General features: G+C 33.2%; 1 protein-coding gene across 1 annotated transcript in view; it reads left to right on the forward strand.

The window, feature by feature from the left end:
• Positions 1–7859: 7859 nt before the first annotated feature.
• The window catches only part of LOC129219213 (E3 ubiquitin-protein ligase NRDP1-like), a 28978-nt gene continuing 18236 nt past the window's right edge, over positions 7860–18601 (forward strand). Inside the window, exons 1-3 of the mRNA XM_054853537.1 lie at positions 7860–7980; positions 8436–8533; positions 16534–16833. Coding sequence (XP_054709512.1) covers positions 8444–8533; positions 16534–16833 — 390 coding nt within the window. The 5' untranslated portion in view covers positions 7860–7980; positions 8436–8443. The remainder of the gene's footprint in view (positions 7981–8435; positions 8534–16533; positions 16834–18601) is intronic.

Genomic DNA, 18601 nt, shown 5'->3' on the forward strand with positions numbered 1-18601 from the left:
CCGGCTTTTTACAGTGGTTTAATCCAAATAAAGCCCTGCCTACTGGTCCCTTGAACCAGTGAATTATTTTTCTAACCCATATGTAAGCAGTAGGTAGCACTGCATGAGTGATGGCCTGTTTTCAGTTTTTATAAACTATGTAAAATTGTCTACATTGTGATATCAACGCAGCATATATAGAAGATTCGAGGGGTACTATAATGAAGTACCAAATACATATTAACATACTATTGTATTTTTTGTCATTACATATTATTTTATTCCCTTTTTTAAGGAAGAAAACTTAAAGGGATCGAGGAGCAGAATGGAAATGCTCCTACTTGAACTTTAAAGTCTAAAAGGTAATATCTTTTTGTATTGAATTTTCATGCTTTTTCTTTCTTTCAAATGCAAATAATATTTGTTTTTATTTGTCAGATTATATAAATCTAACCTCACTTTTCACCTTTTATTTCCATCGATTGACTTATGTTTTGCTTATGTGTTGAGCTAGGTTTCTTGAAGATCAAATTGTGACAAATGTTTTAATGTATGCATACTGAAATTTTAACTAAGGGAGTTACAGTTCTAATTTTGCTCCCCCCTCCCCCCATATCTCTCCCTTTTCATGCAACTGAATTTTTAATTAAGTCCTTTGATTGTTTTATTATTTTTTAAGTTTCCTATAGTTCGGTTTAGAGCTGTTTTTTAGTCATAAGTATCTGTATAAAATGTTCCAAAATGAATATTTAAAAATCATTTTAAATACAGTGTAACTTTGATTTTAACGATACCCGATTTAATGATTTCCTGAATTTAGCGATACATTTCACTGGTCCGAATTTAACTGCATTGAATGTATAAGCTCCTTGATTTGAAGATATCCTTATTTAACGAAAACTTTCTCCAGTCCTTTGACAATTATTCAATTGGGGTTATACTGTTTTTTTTTTTTTTAATTAGCACATAATTGTGAGTGTAGCAAATCTGCTACTTATATTTTTCCATGACTTTGAATTAATGCTCTCACAAAAGCAACTATGTTGTCAATCAAGTGCATGCTCATGTCTGTGTTAAGCTTGGTTTCAATGAATAAATTCTGAGGAATTACAAGAGATCTTACTGTTGGGGGAGGGGGGTTCTCAGGCTTAAATGAAGGGCTGACAAGAGTCTGTCGACTTAGTTGGAAAGTATGAGAGGGCTGGGGTTTGGTGAACAAACTGACAAGAATGCATTCCATATCATTCACTCTGAATAGCTTACACTCAGAAAACAGTTATTATATAAAACTGAGTGAATATTCAAGGGGTGACCATCCTTTAAGGGAAATGGTGCATTGCCTCCCTAAGCTGCGCCCCCCCCCCAAAAAAAAAGCATTCAAAGATGTAGTTTGTTTCAGTTTCAATAATACCATTCCCATTCAGTCAGGACTCCCTTCCCTGCATTAAAGAATTTTTCTACAGTTTACACCAATTATTATTTTCAAGATGTATATGTTTGATTGAACAGAGTGTTGTTGAGTTGTACTTGCTTTCTGTACTACTTTTCTCGCCTTTTTTTTATTTTTACCAATTTCTTCAATCGCCATGTGTTGAAATTGTTACTTCCCTGCAAAAAGTCGTCAAAACCCCTAACCGCCCACTCGCCTCCCCCCTCCAATAACTAATTTTTTGAAATAGTGATTGTTTTTCCTTTTTTCCTACTACAATATTCGTAACTTAATTTTGCATTCATTTGTGTAAATGTTATTTATTTATTATTGGTTATTTATGGATTATTTTTTATTTAGACATTGACATTTCATCCGACTTCGATTGCTTATTTTTATGTATATATATATTTTTTGTAACCATAAAAATCATCTTTTAAATAAGAAATCATTTGCATGTTGTACACTATGTGCTAGAGCTGTACCCAAACTTTTGTTTCAAGGAGAATTTTACCAAACATATTTCTTGTGCAAATTCAATATGATCAATGAAGTTTGATTTCATATTTTGTGTTCTGTTGCTTTTTGTTACAATAGATACTTGAAGAGCATTAACATGAAAAGTGAAAATACAATGTATTTCTTTCAATGAAAGAAAAAAAATCTGATCTAAGTTTTCTAATCACTCAAAAGGATAAATGTATTTACTCTTTACTCATCTAAGCAGATGACTAGCGCAGCCAGAAATACCTTCTGGAGGGTTTTTTTGATCAAAAATACCTTCTGAAGGGGTTTTCCCCCCCATCAAAACAGCCTTTTCATATGTATAAACTACTGTATTATAATTTGCATTTTCATTAAAACCAATGCTTCTGAGGGTTGTTTTTAGCCCCTCTCCCCCTTCGCCACGCCACTGAAGCACATATGAAGTAATACTTCTAAAATTTCTATTTTATGACATTTATAAAATGTGTAAAAAGAGTTTGGTTCTTTCAAATTTAAAGAATTTTGGTATTTTTGTTTTGTATTCAAAATTCAAAGGAAAATGTTGCATTGTTCTGTAGAAATGTTTACAATAAATGCAATAAAAATAAATACTGCAGATAAAACACCTTATTTACATTCTTATTCAATAATAATAATTTCATTTTTCAAATGAAATTGCGAAATAAATTAAAAAATTAAAAATAAAATAGTAATAGAAATGTTTTCAACAAGAAAAGTGTATAAAAACATCTTTTGAAGAAGTAGTTTTGAAAATTTTTGGTGCGGATTTATTTCTAAAGTGGCTATTAAGCTAGAAATTTCTAAGCGTTGTTAATGGCGTGGGAGGGGGGAGGGCAGATTCAGGAGAGGGTCCCTGTGACAGTAATTTGTTGTAATTATTACTACTTCATTTTTTTCTATGTGAAAAATAGTACATGGAATGAATATTAATGTGTGTGTGTCCCCGTTCTGTAAGGTTCTCAGGGCTTCATAACTCAAAGGAGTGACTGAGTTCGTTTACTGGGGTTATTGCTGTTTTGAATTTTCTAATTGTTCATTTTAAAAATAACAATCATGACTAATGAGTTCAACGTTTTTTCAGAGCACTATTCCACCTCAAACCACATGTGTGTCTATGCTTTTCCAATATTTTATAAATTTAATGCCATATATTCAAAGCTTGTGGTAGCGTGACCAGCCTATCTGCCAAAAGAAATATGACTTTTATGATGAAAATTTGAAAAAATATGATCTATGGTGCAGGATGCGACATTGGAAAAAAATAGGGGGTTGGTAGGGCATAATTGAAAGGATTTTGATCTCATTGGGTTAGGGAAGGGGGGGGGGGGGGGTGCCTTGTAGCATGTGAGGGGGTGCGCCATCATCCTTGGGGGATGGACTTAACTGATACTTTTTTACGTAGGTGGTACGACGTTCGCTATTGAAACATGACTCCCTTTACAACAATTTCTGGATCCACCCCTGTGAGAAGGGGGATGAGTCTTTTGATTACTCATTTTACAGTGGGGACTAAAGGAATAGGACAATATTTTGACAAGCCAGGAATAAGAATTTTTTTAGTACAATTGCTTCCAAAATCACATGACTTTTTCCTGTATTGAGCAAGTAATGTTTTTCGTTCCCTTCCTCCCCCCCCAACCCATTAATATTGTGCTGTCCTTTTTTGTAGTTTTTGAAAATATTCTTATTTTTTCTCTTCATTAATTCTTTTTCAGATGGTATTGGAAAAAACATGAAGGTATCAGATGACCAAGGCAAAATGAAATCCTGGCTGAAGCATTCAGCAGACTAGCTGATAAGGGAAACAGCCAATAATTAATGAAATCTATTGTATAAAGTTTGTCAATAAAGGTGTTTCATTGTATTATTTTAGTACTGCTCTCTGTATCAAACTTCATGGAATCCATTAAATGAAATTCAGATAAATTATATAAGAATGTTGTGCTTCTTATACTTCTTTTTTTCTTTTGCAAAACTAAGTCCTGGCTTAATGTATTTAATTATTTTCAGTTAGAATTTCATTGTGTATTGATAAGAACCAATTGTGTACTAGTTTTATCAACTTGGAGGAACTGTATTTTAGTTTAATATTGATTGCTTACATGCAGGGAATAAATTGAGAATAACTTGTTTAAATGTACATGTTCATTTAGACAACTTTTTATATCGCGAATAAGAATTTTGAATTGTTTTTCAATTGGAAACAAAATTTGCCTGCAATCTTAATATTATGTACTGGATTATAAGTTGTGCTATGTATATTCATGTTTTGGACAGTTGTTAAAAGGAATAAATAAAATACATGTGAAAATGTATACGCAGTGCGGGGGCTGCTCCATTGTAGGCAAGATATTTTATTAACAGCTAGTTCAAGTAGTTTTAAATTGCATTACTAAGAGGATTTTTTCAAGCCACTTGCTATAAGAAAATTCAAAACTGTTGCTTAAAACTTGAAAATCTCCAATTATATGTTTAATAAAAGGGCTACAAGTTTTATCACAGCGAACTAAAATTTTGCATTTTCAATTCTTATAATAGCTATAATAATAAATTCTTATATTAATAATTTTTTTTTTTAAAAATGGAAAGTCATAAACATAAATAGACAAGTAAGAAGGTACATAAAATGATAATAAAAATTTTCAATCGAGGAATGCAATATGCCAAAAGCTGCTTTAGGAAAAGATTGTTGGACTCTCCATTCTCCAAAGAGCTTGGAAAAAATCAATAGAATACAATGCACCAAAACAATGAATTTTTTTAATTATCTGAGAGTAAAATTGATCTGAAAAAAAAAAACTGAAAGGCGTTCAATATATGTATTTTATAGTGATGATAAATATACTGAACTAAAATTGCTTTAATTGACTTTTTTACTTTTTAATTTAATTTATATTTTTTAAAATTAGTTTTCTTCATTTTGTCAAATAACATTGGGGCTGCAAGCTTGATGAATTTTTAAGAGAAAAAAATAATTGCAATAAAAATTTTCGTAACTAAATGAGCTACAAAATGAAATAAACTGAATTTTAAAAAAATAAGTTGAAATAAAAAATAAAATAGTCAAATAAAGCTCACTCTACACAATATAAAGCACTATAAACGGTCACCCGACGCCGAAGGGTGTGTCTGTGGACGACCCTAGGGCGCCGTGAGACCGTCGCTTTAATGTGGGTTAGTCCGCCCTAAGGCGATCCTGAGATGTCTCTGCGTCGTCCCTTAATAGTCACAGTTCGTCTCCCGGACGGCAGACGGTGCCCTTCTGGGGACGTCTGCAGACCGTTATTGAACCCGGACATGGGGGCAGACTTAGGACGCCGGGGAGTGACGTTGCCAGGACGCCTCTATCGTCAGCAGATGACGTTCCAGTGACACCTGGGCGACAACATTATGCTGAGTGGGATGTTTCCGGCATACAAAATGCTCGGCACGCAATGTTCCCGGCGGCGAATTTTGAAACGCTCTCAATACTCACGTTACGGTAGCTACCGGTTAGTTAACCACGTGACATCTAATGATCACGTGCTTCATATTAATACGGTAATCGGTTCATGATAGAACGCAGCGGTTAGCAACCGGTTACTAAGTGGTCGACCGGTTAGGATCGCCGAACAAATCCAATTGCAGTACATTGGCGAAATGAGAAATAAAAACGAGCGCGTTCTAGTAAACAGCATGGTAACCTGGATACATTAAAGCAACCCCGAGTAAAATGTAAACAGAGCCGCCCCTTTAAATTGTGAGGTAGAAATACAATGCGAAATATTGCTGTTTAAAGTTTTAGTTCGTTTTAATTTACCGATTTACTGTTTTTTGTGTTGTGAAATATTTCCGTTCTCGTAGGGTTTCTTCTGAATCTTAATTTACGTCTGTATTGTTGTTATGTTTGGAAAATTCTGCTTGCTGTAAACATTCGCAATAAACTCACATTGAAAGAGACGCAGAACAGATTTTAACATGGTGGATAATACATGCTGTTTCAAAATGAGTTTCTTTGACTGTTGATTTTTTTTTATATACTTGAGAATAGTAACTGAAATACAATCTGAGTGCGCTTCTCTTTATGTTGTTGATGTTTTAATTTGTTGGTTTTCTCTGAACAATATGTTGAAGATTTTGGTTATTTCATAAAGTTTTTTAACAATAAAAATGTCATGAGAAAAATCTGTAAAAAATACTACCATTTAATGATCTAAGAAATACATTTTATCTCAGGAAAGAATATAATCCTTTTCATTTAATTTAATTTCTCCTTCATCTGTCTCAGTTTTTAGTTTTATAAAAAAAAAAAAAAGGGGAAAGGATGGGTGGGAAGATGTTGTGTCACTGCTCCTATGCTCTGTGGGGCTCGTGAGAATTTGAGCGACCAGTGTCAGCCTTTGCACACTCCCCCCCCCATTTCCTAGAAAAAATTAAAATAACACGTTTGGCTACCACCAACTACTCGCAATCAGTAGTCATTGGCCCCAGGAACTGTAAGCTTTTCCATTTCGATTGTTTTATGCTCCGAGCTTGTGTCACTCCTTAACTGTACTAAATCATTATAGTCTAATAGGTGTGAGTTCATTTGTATGCTAATGATAATAATATATTCAGAGCTCTAAAAAAATTCTTTTTTTTGTTGGCCTTGTTAATTTTGCCTGAATGAACTGATAATTGATAACAATTTGCAGATTGCACCAAAATCTTAATTATATTAAAATGTTCCCCATCAAAGAAGTTTACAGCAAATATTGTATAATTGACTTTGAATTCATAGCATCTGTGATAGTTAAGTTAGAGGGGGGAGGGGAGCCAAAGTGAGTGCCCTTGGCTAGTGCATTCTTGCACCCTTTGAACTTATTCGTTTCCGTTTTTTTCCCTTACATTCATGGCATGCGAAAAATCCGGAAAACTTGCAGAAGGGGTTGCTATTCATATTGTATTGTAATTAACTCTGAATTTGGAGCACTTCAGAAGTGATTGGTAGTTGGGGGAAAGGGTTCCAAACATAACAACAATACAGACGTAAATTAAGATTCAGAAGAAACCCTACGAAAACGGAAATATTTCACAACACAAAGAACAGTAAATCGTGAAATTAAAACGAACTAAAACTTTAAAGAGCAGTATTTCGCATTGCAATTTCTACCTCACAATTTAAAGGGGCGGCTCTGTTTACATTTTACTCGGGGTTTGCTTTAATGTATCCATCAGGTCACCATGCTGTTTAATAGAACGCGCTCGTTTTTATTTCTCATTTCGCCAATGTACTGTAATTGGTTTTGTTCGGCGATCCTAACCGGTCGACCACTGAGTAACCGGTTGCTAACCGCTGCGTGATCATTAGATGTCACGTAATCGATTAACCGGTAGCTACCAGTTGAGCTCGGCGAACGCAAGCATTCCTTGCGTTCGACGAACCTCACCGGTCTACCGGTTACTAACCGCAGCGTTCTATTATCAACCGGTTACCGTTCTACGCAGTTGATTGGAGCACGTGATCATTAGCTGTCACGTGGTTAACTAACCGGTAGCTACCGTAACGTAAGCATTGAGAGCGTTTCAAAATTCGCCGCCGGGAACATTGGGCGCCGAGCATTTTGGGCCCCGGGAATACTGGGCACAATATGCTCGGCGCCCAAAGTTCCCGGCGCCCAAAATGCTCGGCGCCCAAAGTTCCCGGCGCCCAAAATGCTCGGCGCCCAAAGTTCCCGGTGCCCAATAGTCGGCGCCCAATCTTCCCATTTCGTTCATCGGTGTTTGCATGCACAATCTGCTATTCAACTTTGCGCCGATGAGACCGGTAGGTAGCTCTATTCGAGCCCGACCATGGCAACCATACTGACGGTGTAGCTAAGAGGCGCAGCTAAATGAGCTCTGCAAAGAGCGATAAAGCGCCAATAACTGAAGATTTCAGCATATTGCACTTCTTGTGTTTACCTGATGTATTAAATTGTAAGGTTATGAATCGTGTCAGTACAATGTGTTTTCCCTTGTAGATAACTTTTATTATCTTCAGTTTAAATATTTATGAAGTTCCTTATGATGTAAAAAAACATCAAACTCTTTCATTGCTGCATTTGGTAAGATGAAATTTCTCTCAGCATACCATATTGAATTTCTTTGAATTTATTTTGAATTAGTAACAACTCCAACTGTCTATTGATAATTGCATGATTTCGTAATTATAAAGCTTCATGAAATGAAACCATCAATTTGGGGATGCATTTATATTTTGTGAAATTTAATTTGATACAAATGCTTTTATTCGGTAATATAACTTATATACAGTTTGTATTTAGCTTTGCGAATGGTGAACTGTTTGGAAAAACACGCCTAATTCTTTGTTGTTTAATGTTAGAACTGTGAATGTCCGATTTTTATTACACTATAATTTCATATGTTTGGCTCCAGTATTTTCATGACCATTCCATGTAATGTCCCAAAAGCATTATTTCTACCTGGGCTTTGAAGTGTACTACTCTTAGCTGTATTGTCTCATTGGCAAAAAGAAATTTAAAGTAATTATTGTTTTCAGTGTCCATAATGGGATATGAAGTTACGCGTTTTAAAGGAGAAGTTGACGAAGAGCTGATCTGTCCAATATGTTCAGGGGTTTTGGAAGAACCTATGCATGTAAGTGTATCTAGTAGTATTTAATAAATAAGTATCAATTAAGGAATATTATTTCCCTTATTGATGCATTTATTTTGTCCATTATCTACTACCATTAAACTATTGACCCTCAACTTTCTAGAGCTTTATCTCTTTCTCAAAAAGTTTCCTGGTCTTTGTTTATATTATTGGTTTAAAAGATTGATCAAACTTTCTAAGCATAAAATAAAAGATTTTTGTGTTTGTAGAAATAATAAAAATATAAGATCTAGTGAATGCAAAATTGAATAAATGATGCTTTTGTACAGTAAGTCAAGAAGGATAAGTATTGTAAAACTCTTTAAAAACTAAAAACATTCAGTTAACATAGTTACTTTTTTTTTAAATTTGAAAAATGTACATTGATGGCAATAGAATTTTCTCACAGCTCCCTATTCTATATGTTTATATACACATAATATTGATACCATAGACACCACTTGGCACCTCTTGGTGCTCCCAGGGAGCCACAACACTTAGTTTGGGAACCCCTGAGCTATACTAAAAAAAGGCCAACTGATTATTTTTCATGTAATTTCATTCATATAACTCAATTCTCTTGTGTAGAAAATGGAAATTCTGAAACAGATGTAGGAAATTTTGACTGAAAATTTGTACATTTTAGTGTTGAATTCAGTAAAATGGGTCACTGCACTAGTGTACTGCTAAAACTTACTATTGGCAGATTTAAACCAGCTCATGTCCTGAAAGCTAAAAGCAAAAATTCATTCTAAAAGTTCAGAAATGTGACTATGTTGTTGTTGAAACACGTTTTCGAAGACAAGTCTAGTGTCCTGACAGATTAAACTGTCTTGTGGTTAGAGACTCAAAAGAAAGTACTGTCGAGACTCACTTCATTGTATTTTCTGTTTTTGTGTACCTGTCAGCTAAAGACTGGTTGTGTGTATGCACTAGTCCAGCCAGACAAAGGAGACTTTCCCCTATACTTTTCTAAGTTCAAAATTATTGAGCAATCAAAAAATGTTTAATAAGTGTATTTTCTATTTTTCTCGCATTATTAGGTTCATAGTAATTAAAATGGAACTTTGAATTAGAAGAAGGGAATCTACTGTGACCATCTGTCCTGATGTTTGAGAAGATCATTTAATCAACAATGACAATAAAATCAAATAATCTAGTCCAATCAGAGGCGTGCGAAGAGCTTCAGGCATGGGGGTACCATCAACACCACACTAGAGACACTATCTAGTGTGATGTCAGTACCACTGCATCCAGGCCCGTTGTTTAAAGGGAATCAGGGGGAGGACAATTACCAGTCAACTTCTTCCCCTCTTGCAATGATGCTACTGTATCTTAAATTATTGTTTTCTATTCTTTTTGTTTTTTCTTCATTTTATTTATTTGTTTTACCTTTGCTATCTTTTTTCCTTTGAGCTAATGGGGGGTACAGCAGTACCCCTGGTGACTCCTGTGCGCATGCCTATAAGTCCGATCCCCCCTCCCCCCAAAAAACCTCTTTCCCACATATCTCTCACCATGTACCTCAACTCTCCCCCTCCCTTCATGTCTTGTCTGCCCTCCCAATTTTTTTGTGTACCAGTTGCCTATGCCTGGATTCATCATAGTTACGTATATACAGTAAAACCCTCTAATGCGGACACTAAAGGGACAAATGTTTTTCTCTGCAATAGAAGGTTGTTTGCAGGACAGGGGTTTAATAATGTTATTTCCTTTGGGATCAGGGAATTAAAAATTGTCCGCATGAAAGGGGTGTCCGTAAGGAGGGATTTTACTGTATAAAGTTAGAAATTAGGATTTGCCACCGTGTTGAAAATCAAGGGCTCTGGGTTGATCCTTCCCTTCAGGACACCACTGTGGATGACAACATTTAAATATTTAAAGCTCAGTCCTCGTGGTGAGTAACAATAGGGCACATCTTGTATAGAAATCGAAATTGTGTATTTTTAATTGTTCTTGATTGTTATTGGCAGTTAGTGACATGCTGCCTAACGATGCAGTTTTTAGTATTAGCATTATTGAAGTGTTTAAATTTTTATTCAATGTTCATATTAAAAATAATTGCTAAAAATATTTTCTCTTGAGTAAGTTGTTGCATGTGACAAGATATATTTTGTTGTGCAGAGAAATGCATTAATGCCTTTACAGCTTTAATGTCGATTACCAGGGCCGGTATTTGGCGATTGACCGATTGGGTCCAATTGGGCCCCTAGCTGAAAAATCATTTTACCCCTTCAAATAAGAAAAAAAAAATATATATATATAAAAATGAGAAGTTGAAACTTAATATTTAACTGATGTTTAGTCTGAGAATGATCCGAAAATTTTGGGCTGACTACACATTCCAAAACTGAAACAATATTTAAAAAAAAACTTAAAATGTTTCATTTCAACAAGATTTGTATGCCCTTGAAAAACCTTGAAAAGCACTTGGGAAAAAAAAGTTCATTTTCAAGTGCTTGAAAACCTTGAAAAAGTTACTTAGTGCTTGAATTCTTTCAGAAACCATCGGATTGTGCTTGAAAATGTAAAAAAAATTTCACCAATGCAATTTTCTGAGCATGTGTTCAATATGCAACATCCCGAAAAATTGCTTCTGTGTTTGAGATTTCAATTCTTTTGCATCTTGTAAATATTTCGATGTTTTTTACAATCAGAAGTTATTTTGATATATGTTACCTTACATTAATTTACTTTTTGTTTTGGGGAGTTTCCATAACTTTCAGACTGTCTTCAGAAAGTTTTATTTGAGTCCACTATCGCCCCTGCTTTTAGTCCTATTTTTATGGTTTTAGGGGAGGTTTTGGAAACTGTTTCCCACTTTGATTAAAGTTATCAAGTATGTTTCCAAAACTACTTGTGTCAAAAAATATTTTCGCAACAATTTAAACATCTGTAAAAAAAATTTGAACATCTCAAATCCAGGGCCCTTACTGACTGCATCCTTTAAATCTTGTGATAGAGAGAAGTGAAAAAAAGGTTCCCTACTGTAATTTTTTTTTATGACTATCGTCCGTTATTATGGTGATTAATCACACAAGGGTATCATTGTAGCATGGGCAAAGAGGAAAATCACTAGGTCCTCTATTTAAGGGGCTCTCAATGCTGTCTTTTGTTTCATTTTATTTATGTATTTATTTATTTATTTTATTTTTTTGAGGGGGGGGAGGGAAATAAAGTAATGTTAAAACTCATCAAAGAAGAACCAAGTTACAATCTCTATGGTACAACATGCAATAGATAACCGTATAATCTCGAATACATCACGCATCCTTGTTATTGAGGCTGCAATTCTGGGGGGGGGGGGGGAACGTAGATTACTGTGAAATGTAAAAAAGATCTCTCAAACAATTCCAAAGAAAAAAAAAAATTGCCTGCAGCAACTGTTGAAAATCGAGCAAACAGATCTGTGCCTTACATAACACATACTAAAATTTATAATATTATTACACGCTCGGTGCAAACTTCAAACTTTCTTAAAATGACAACACAGTTCTTGAGAAAACACAGGAGATTTATTTACCACTATGTACAAGAAATATCATTAACAACTGCTAAATTAACCATAGCAATTAGGCAAATATCGATTAACACCGTATACTCAACGGTCAACTACGTATTTACATCCAAATATGCAGAAATACAGCTCAAAGGCTTCACAAAACAGCTAATACATGCTCTCCATAGCACCGCTGACAGGATTCACAAGCAAAAACTCACTCGAGACTAACTCATCCCGCCGTCGGCTGTGGCTATTTATAAATCCTAGAGAAGTTTCCACAAAATTCGAAATGCTTCTCGTATTTTCTTTTTATTCATTCACAAATCTAATGAAAAATAGGGGGACCGTGTACTTCAGTCGAATGTTAGGGGGTTGTATGTACATTACAAGAAGCTATTTACAAGCAACGTTACTAAGATAATTTTAGATACAAAATAATGGAACAAATGTCTAATTTAGCCAGATTATAACAAATTAATCACAAAAATAATTACTATTTACAAAATTTGTAACAATATGGTTGAATAATATTAAAGTCCAGATTAAAACCCGCGTCCCAATTCCTCCTCCTCCATCCTGTTTTTTTTTTCCTTTGAAACAAGTAAAGCAGGTAGTTTTGGGATTATACGTTATTCATACCATTATTTTCCTTTATTAAATCATATTACATGAGAACAAGAACCCAGTTTTTAGCCGATATGCCGACCAAAACCTTTCTCTGTGCGCAACCTTTTAGCATAGAACCTTGTTTGGTGCCGTGTCTTCTTGTTTTCACAAAAGTCAAATTTTTGCATAAAGAGGCAACTGAAAATAAAAATGGTTGGAACAAATTAAAAGTGCCTTCTAGTCTCTTCCTACTAATTTTTTTTTTCAATTCTACTTCTACATATATAGAGTTCCTGAAGGACCCTCATCTTTCCAATCAATCAATCGTTCCAATAAACTGAAATTTTTTAAGTTGGCGTTTTTGAGAAAAGTTCAGAAATTGATTTTTTATTTTTCTTCCAAAATTATGTAGCTGGAAAATTTGAATATTTTGAAATGCTGCATATCGTTTTAACGATGAATGATTATCCCTCAAATAAAAAAACTGCAGCAAAGTATTGTGCACTAGTCTGCAAAAAAAAAAAGGAGTTTGAAAATTTTATCGAAAATTGAAGTGAGAAATGGCAGCCAACTTGTCATCTTTGGCGGGCTGTATCTCGGGCCAGGACTTTTTTTGGGTGTCGGGAAGAATAAGCTTTTCAAGGTTTAAACTAATAAAAGCCTACCTTCAATCTGTAACTTTTCAAATAGATTAAATAACCTTGTAATACTGTCTACTAGTCAACCCGTGCGGAACTCCGCACTTTGCTTAGAATTGTTTCATGTGGCATTTCACTCTTTGACAATTTCAAAGAAAGAACATTATGAGGAAGAATTGAAAAAGGTAAACGGATTAAAGTAAACGCGCAAAAAAGGCATGTAATTTTAAGACGTCAGCAACAAAACCTCATTAAATACAATGTTGTGATAATGTGATCATCACACACTTTTTGGTTATATGTATTTTCAATGCAAACATAAATATCATTAAAAATGTGACTGAGTGATTTGTGAAAAAGCAGTAATTGTGCATGTGAAAAAACTGGTTGTGGCAAATACAATTCTGCCTATGTGAGTCTCTGACGGAAAAAAAGAAACATTAAAGAGGTATTTATTGGCAGGGATTCGAACTGGCACCATTCTGGTTATCAGCATGACACTCCAACCAACCGAGCAAATGCGCTGAATTACGAATGCTATTCATTGAAGCAATGTAATAAAAAACAGCAAGAAAGCTTTTGGGCCAAAAAAAAAAAAAAAAAAAGACCATTCATCTATGTTTTGTCATTAACCAGCATGATACGCTTTAAAATTATTCGTAAAACATTGATTTTGTTTAAAGAATGAGGAAGATCTCGCGTAGCGATTGCAACAAACATTCTGGAGAAATAATAAATTAGATTGGAAATAAATGTTTTTATTTTTGAAAACTGATACAATTTAACATAGCAGGTTGTTTTAACCATTACGGCTTACATGCCAGCACATGTTTTTCTTTTAATCAAGCACTTAAAATTCAAAGCCAAAACCAGTTGAACTGAATCCGTTTATTAAGAGTATTTCGAACGTAGACAAAATGCATTTTTTTTTCCGCCGAAAGCAGAGGAGTAAAAAATTATTTCTTACTTATAAAGTTAATTGTAATTTTTTACGTCGTATTCGAATAAATAGTTAAAGGTTTACTGGAAGAAACTTGTAATTTTAATTTGGCGTAGGACTTTTTTATTTATACAAAAGGTCGAACACTGCTATTAGAAAAAACTAAATTTCAGCATACAATGAAACAGTTTTTCTGCTCAAAAAAGATACCTTTTAGGTCTGAATATTTAAATCTAATACATTTTTTTTTATTTCTTACATTATGCTTAGTTATCTGAACGGAGTCAAAGCTTAAAAAAAAGAGAAAGAACAACCTTAGATTAATAGTCAACTTATCTGAATTGTAACTGTAGCCTGCATAAAGGAGTCCAAACTCCAAGGAGCATTCCCATTGCTTTTATTTTATTGCCTTACCTGTGTTATCAGTTGTATGTTATGAGTACATGTAAAGCGTAGTGTTTGTCAAAATCACCTATAATGGCGGACAGCCCGTGCGGGCCCGAAGTTTAGCTAGTTTACAGCCGAACGCTCTATTGAAAAAACTTATCAATTTAATCGAAGAACTAAGTCCACTGCTTTCAAGCTTTATTCTAAGAAAAAAAAAAAAACAGATTAATTGTGATTTTTTTTTCGCCGAAAGGGAGACAAAAAATTAAAATCTTTATTTGAATTTTACTTTAAAAAAAAAGGAATCTGCTTAAGAACTACAGGCTGCGTCAAGATTTTGCAACAGCAAGAGGCATTCCCAAAAAATTGATTTTTAGACCGTAGGTATATTTTTCTTCATTAGACAGCTCGTTAAGCTTTAAAATGTGGGGGGAGGGGGATTTCTTAAAAAAATAAGAAAGATCTTGCATACCCGCAAAAAAATAACCTGCAGAAATAATATGTAAGATAAGATATTGAAGAGAAGTGTTTCTCTTTTTGAAAATTTATACAATTTGTTATTGCAGACTGCTTGAACCATCATGGCTTAGATAGCAGCAGGTGTTCATTATTTAACCAAACACTTAAAATACAAAATCAGTTAAACTAAGTTCGTTTTTTAAGCGTATCTTTTCGAATGTAAAATTGTGACTGGCTGTATGTTTTTTTGCTGAAAGAAGAAAAAAAAAACATTTTCCCATCAAGTTGTTAGTAATTTTAATGTTTTTATTCGTATTCTAATTATTATCCATAGGTTAACTAAATGAAAAGCGTAATTTCAATTTGAGGTAGTAATTTTTTATTCGTACAAAGGTCAAAAACTGTCATTAGGAAAATCTACATTTCAGTAATGATTTTTTTTTCTGAACAAAAAGTTATTCCATTTTAGTCTGAAATCTTAAACATGATACCTATATTTTTGCTTACATTATGCTCTAGTTTTCTGACCAGGGCCAAAGCTTTAAAAACAAAGAAACACTACACTTAAGAATCAATTTAGCTACAGGTTGCATCAAGTTTTCGTTCCAGCAAGAAGTGTTTCCATCACATTTATTTTATTACCTCACATGTGTTATTTATTGTTTTCAAGTGTTCATGTAATGCGCAATGTTTGTTTAATTTTTTAAAGCAGATTGTCCTGGCCGAGGCCTGAACAATCGTTCTTCTGATTACCATTCGAACGCTCTGCCAATAGAGCTATTCAGCTCTGTCAGTTACAGTGCAATTTAAACTTATAAATTTAACCGAAAACCTCAGTCCGGTGCTTTAAAACAGGTTTTTTTGACAGAAAAAAAACAATTTTTATACCGTGGGTCTATTTTTCGTCATTAGCCTGCACGATAAGCTTTAAAATGAGGTGTAAATCAAAGAAATCGATCTAGAATTGAGGAAGATCTCGCTTAGGAACAAGAAACAGGCTACAAAAATAATATATAAGGATATAGAAAATAAAATTAAAAAAAACATTATTTGAAAAAATTGACAATTTTGTGCACAAAAAAAAAAAAAAAAAAAAAGAAAAACAAGAAGGTTGTATGTAATGATTTGTTTAAGTAAGTTGCAGCATTTTTTTTTCTCTTTTTACTTTCAAAAAAAAAGTTAAACAAATAAAAGTTTTTTTAAATTTTAAAAATGATTCTTTTTAAAATGATGGTTAAATGTTATCATTTTGAAAAGAAAAACCCACTAGAATTCTCTATGCCCTGCCGGTTACTTTAATCTCAGAATTAGTTGCATATTGTTTGTTGCAGTCCATATTTCTCTTTGACACATGTAAAATGATTTTCAGAGTATTAAACATTTGATGACAGATTTTTCATATGTATCATCCGAATGCTCTAAAAATTATGTGGAAAGAATATTATAATTAGACATTGATTTTCTTTTATAGGCACCTCAATGTGAACATGCATTTTGCAAAAGTTGCATTAATGAGTGGCTTACCAGGCAGCCCTCTTGCCCTGTTGATCGTCAACCAATAACTCCTAATGAATTGAAACCTGTTCCTCGGATTCTTCGCAATCTACTTTCTCGTTTACTTATTATGTGTGATAATGCAAATTTTGGATGTACAGCTGTTATTAAATTAGAACGTTTGGAAGTTCATAAAGAAGAGTGCGAGCATAATCCGAAAAGACCTGTGCCATGTGAACAAGGCTGTGGACTAGTCATTCCTAAAGATGAATTAAGGGTTTGTTAATTTTTTTGCACTTTTTTTGAAATTTAAATATTTTTTAGGTTTGTGGTAAAACAGTTTTTGTTACAGTACTATGATTGACGTAGTGTAATTATTATATGGTTCTCCTAGATTATTTATTAATAAATCATTTGCTTAAAATAATTTGATTGTATATTAATCAAAATATTAACATTATTAAAGAAATTAGGCTGTTCTTTAATAATGTTAAAACAGTATATTTTGGGTCTCAATTAGATTAAATACAACAGTAATGTAAATTTCAATTATTATAATTAAAAATAAAATTTTTAGGGATCATGTCTGGGCTGCACAAACAAATGAATCAACTTTAAATGATAAAAAATGATCTAAAAGAGAAATTTTTAAATCCTCCATTGCTGGAGAGGCCTACAAAACAGTTGAAGAATTTTATTTGTCCACACTTTAGTAAAATTAGGAACAGCATGGAATTTATTCAGAAAAATTCAGACCATTAAAAAAAAAACAACAAAAAGCTGACATTGTGTTTTATTTATATAAAGATCATAATATGATTCATTAAAACTAATGTAAGATTATTTGATTTTATTTAATAAATTTAACAATTTTATTTATTTGTCTTTAAACCATAAGAAGTTGATCTTCTTTTTCTAATAATATGCAGTACTATTGTAATCCAACTATAGTCAACTGCTTCATTTTGTTGAATTTGATTACTTTTAGAGAAAAAAATTGCCTAAAATTAGTTACACCAAAATGCAATCAGCATCTTCTCTGTGTATTTATTACATTGCTCTTAATATCTCATTTTGTTTTAATTAAATGATTAATTAAAAAATATTTTACTAAATATTAGAAACATTAAATATTGCAATAAAATTATAAGTTAAATTACTTAATAATTCTATTGCATCATAGCAATAATTTCATGAATTAAACATGAAAAATCAGTGGATTTTCATTCCGCCCAGTTTTGTCCACCTTATCCAGTTTCTTCCGCCATTCTGGACTTTTTAGAAAAAAGTGAACAGAAAACCATCCTTGTGTACACCCCCTTCAGCGGTGTACTTCGGTGGCTTAGCCCTTTTGCCACCTGGTGTACTTCAAGGGCTTCACCCCTTCTTGCATCTTGCAGCGGTACATTAATTAGTTACATTGATTTGAAGCACGGCATACCTTGAACTTAACCCATTTTCGCTCAAACCATTCCAAGATCAACTTTTTCTTCCAGTCTACCTAGTCCAATCCATTTTAAGCAGAGAAAGGGAGAAATTATTGACAGCTTGCCAGTAGCAGAATATAAGATTTTGAACAAATAAAAGTGAGAGGAAGACAAATTTTTTTTTATTAATATCTTCCCTAATTAATTGATCCCCAAAAAATTACTAATCTAGCAATACCTGGTTTGATTGTCAATTCACTAACATTCTTAAGAAGTTTAAGTGACATGCATGCATAAATAGATAAATTTGGTCGAATTTTTATATATAAACTTTTGGTGATACTTAGGGAAAAGGGTTACACTAAAATTAGAAATTTTTTCAGATTTTTCGGAATATTATTAAGTACTTGGAGGGGGCAGGGGAGGATTTTTGACATTTCTCATTGTGTAATAGTTTTTCCTCTAACTTTTTATGTCTTTTGGTTTTAAATGCATTTATTAAATTCAGATTAAAATTTTTGAGATTAAAAAAAATATAACAAATTAAATTATTTTAGCTTTTAATAAAAAATGTTAATGCTGCATTTTAATAAAATTTTTCAATGTTCTAAAATAGGA

This window comes from Uloborus diversus, chromosome 3 (genome assembly GCF_026930045.1).
Source record: "Uloborus diversus isolate 005 chromosome 3, Udiv.v.3.1, whole genome shotgun sequence".
In the NCBI taxonomy this organism is placed as follows: domain Eukaryota; kingdom Metazoa; phylum Arthropoda; class Arachnida; order Araneae; family Uloboridae; genus Uloborus; species Uloborus diversus.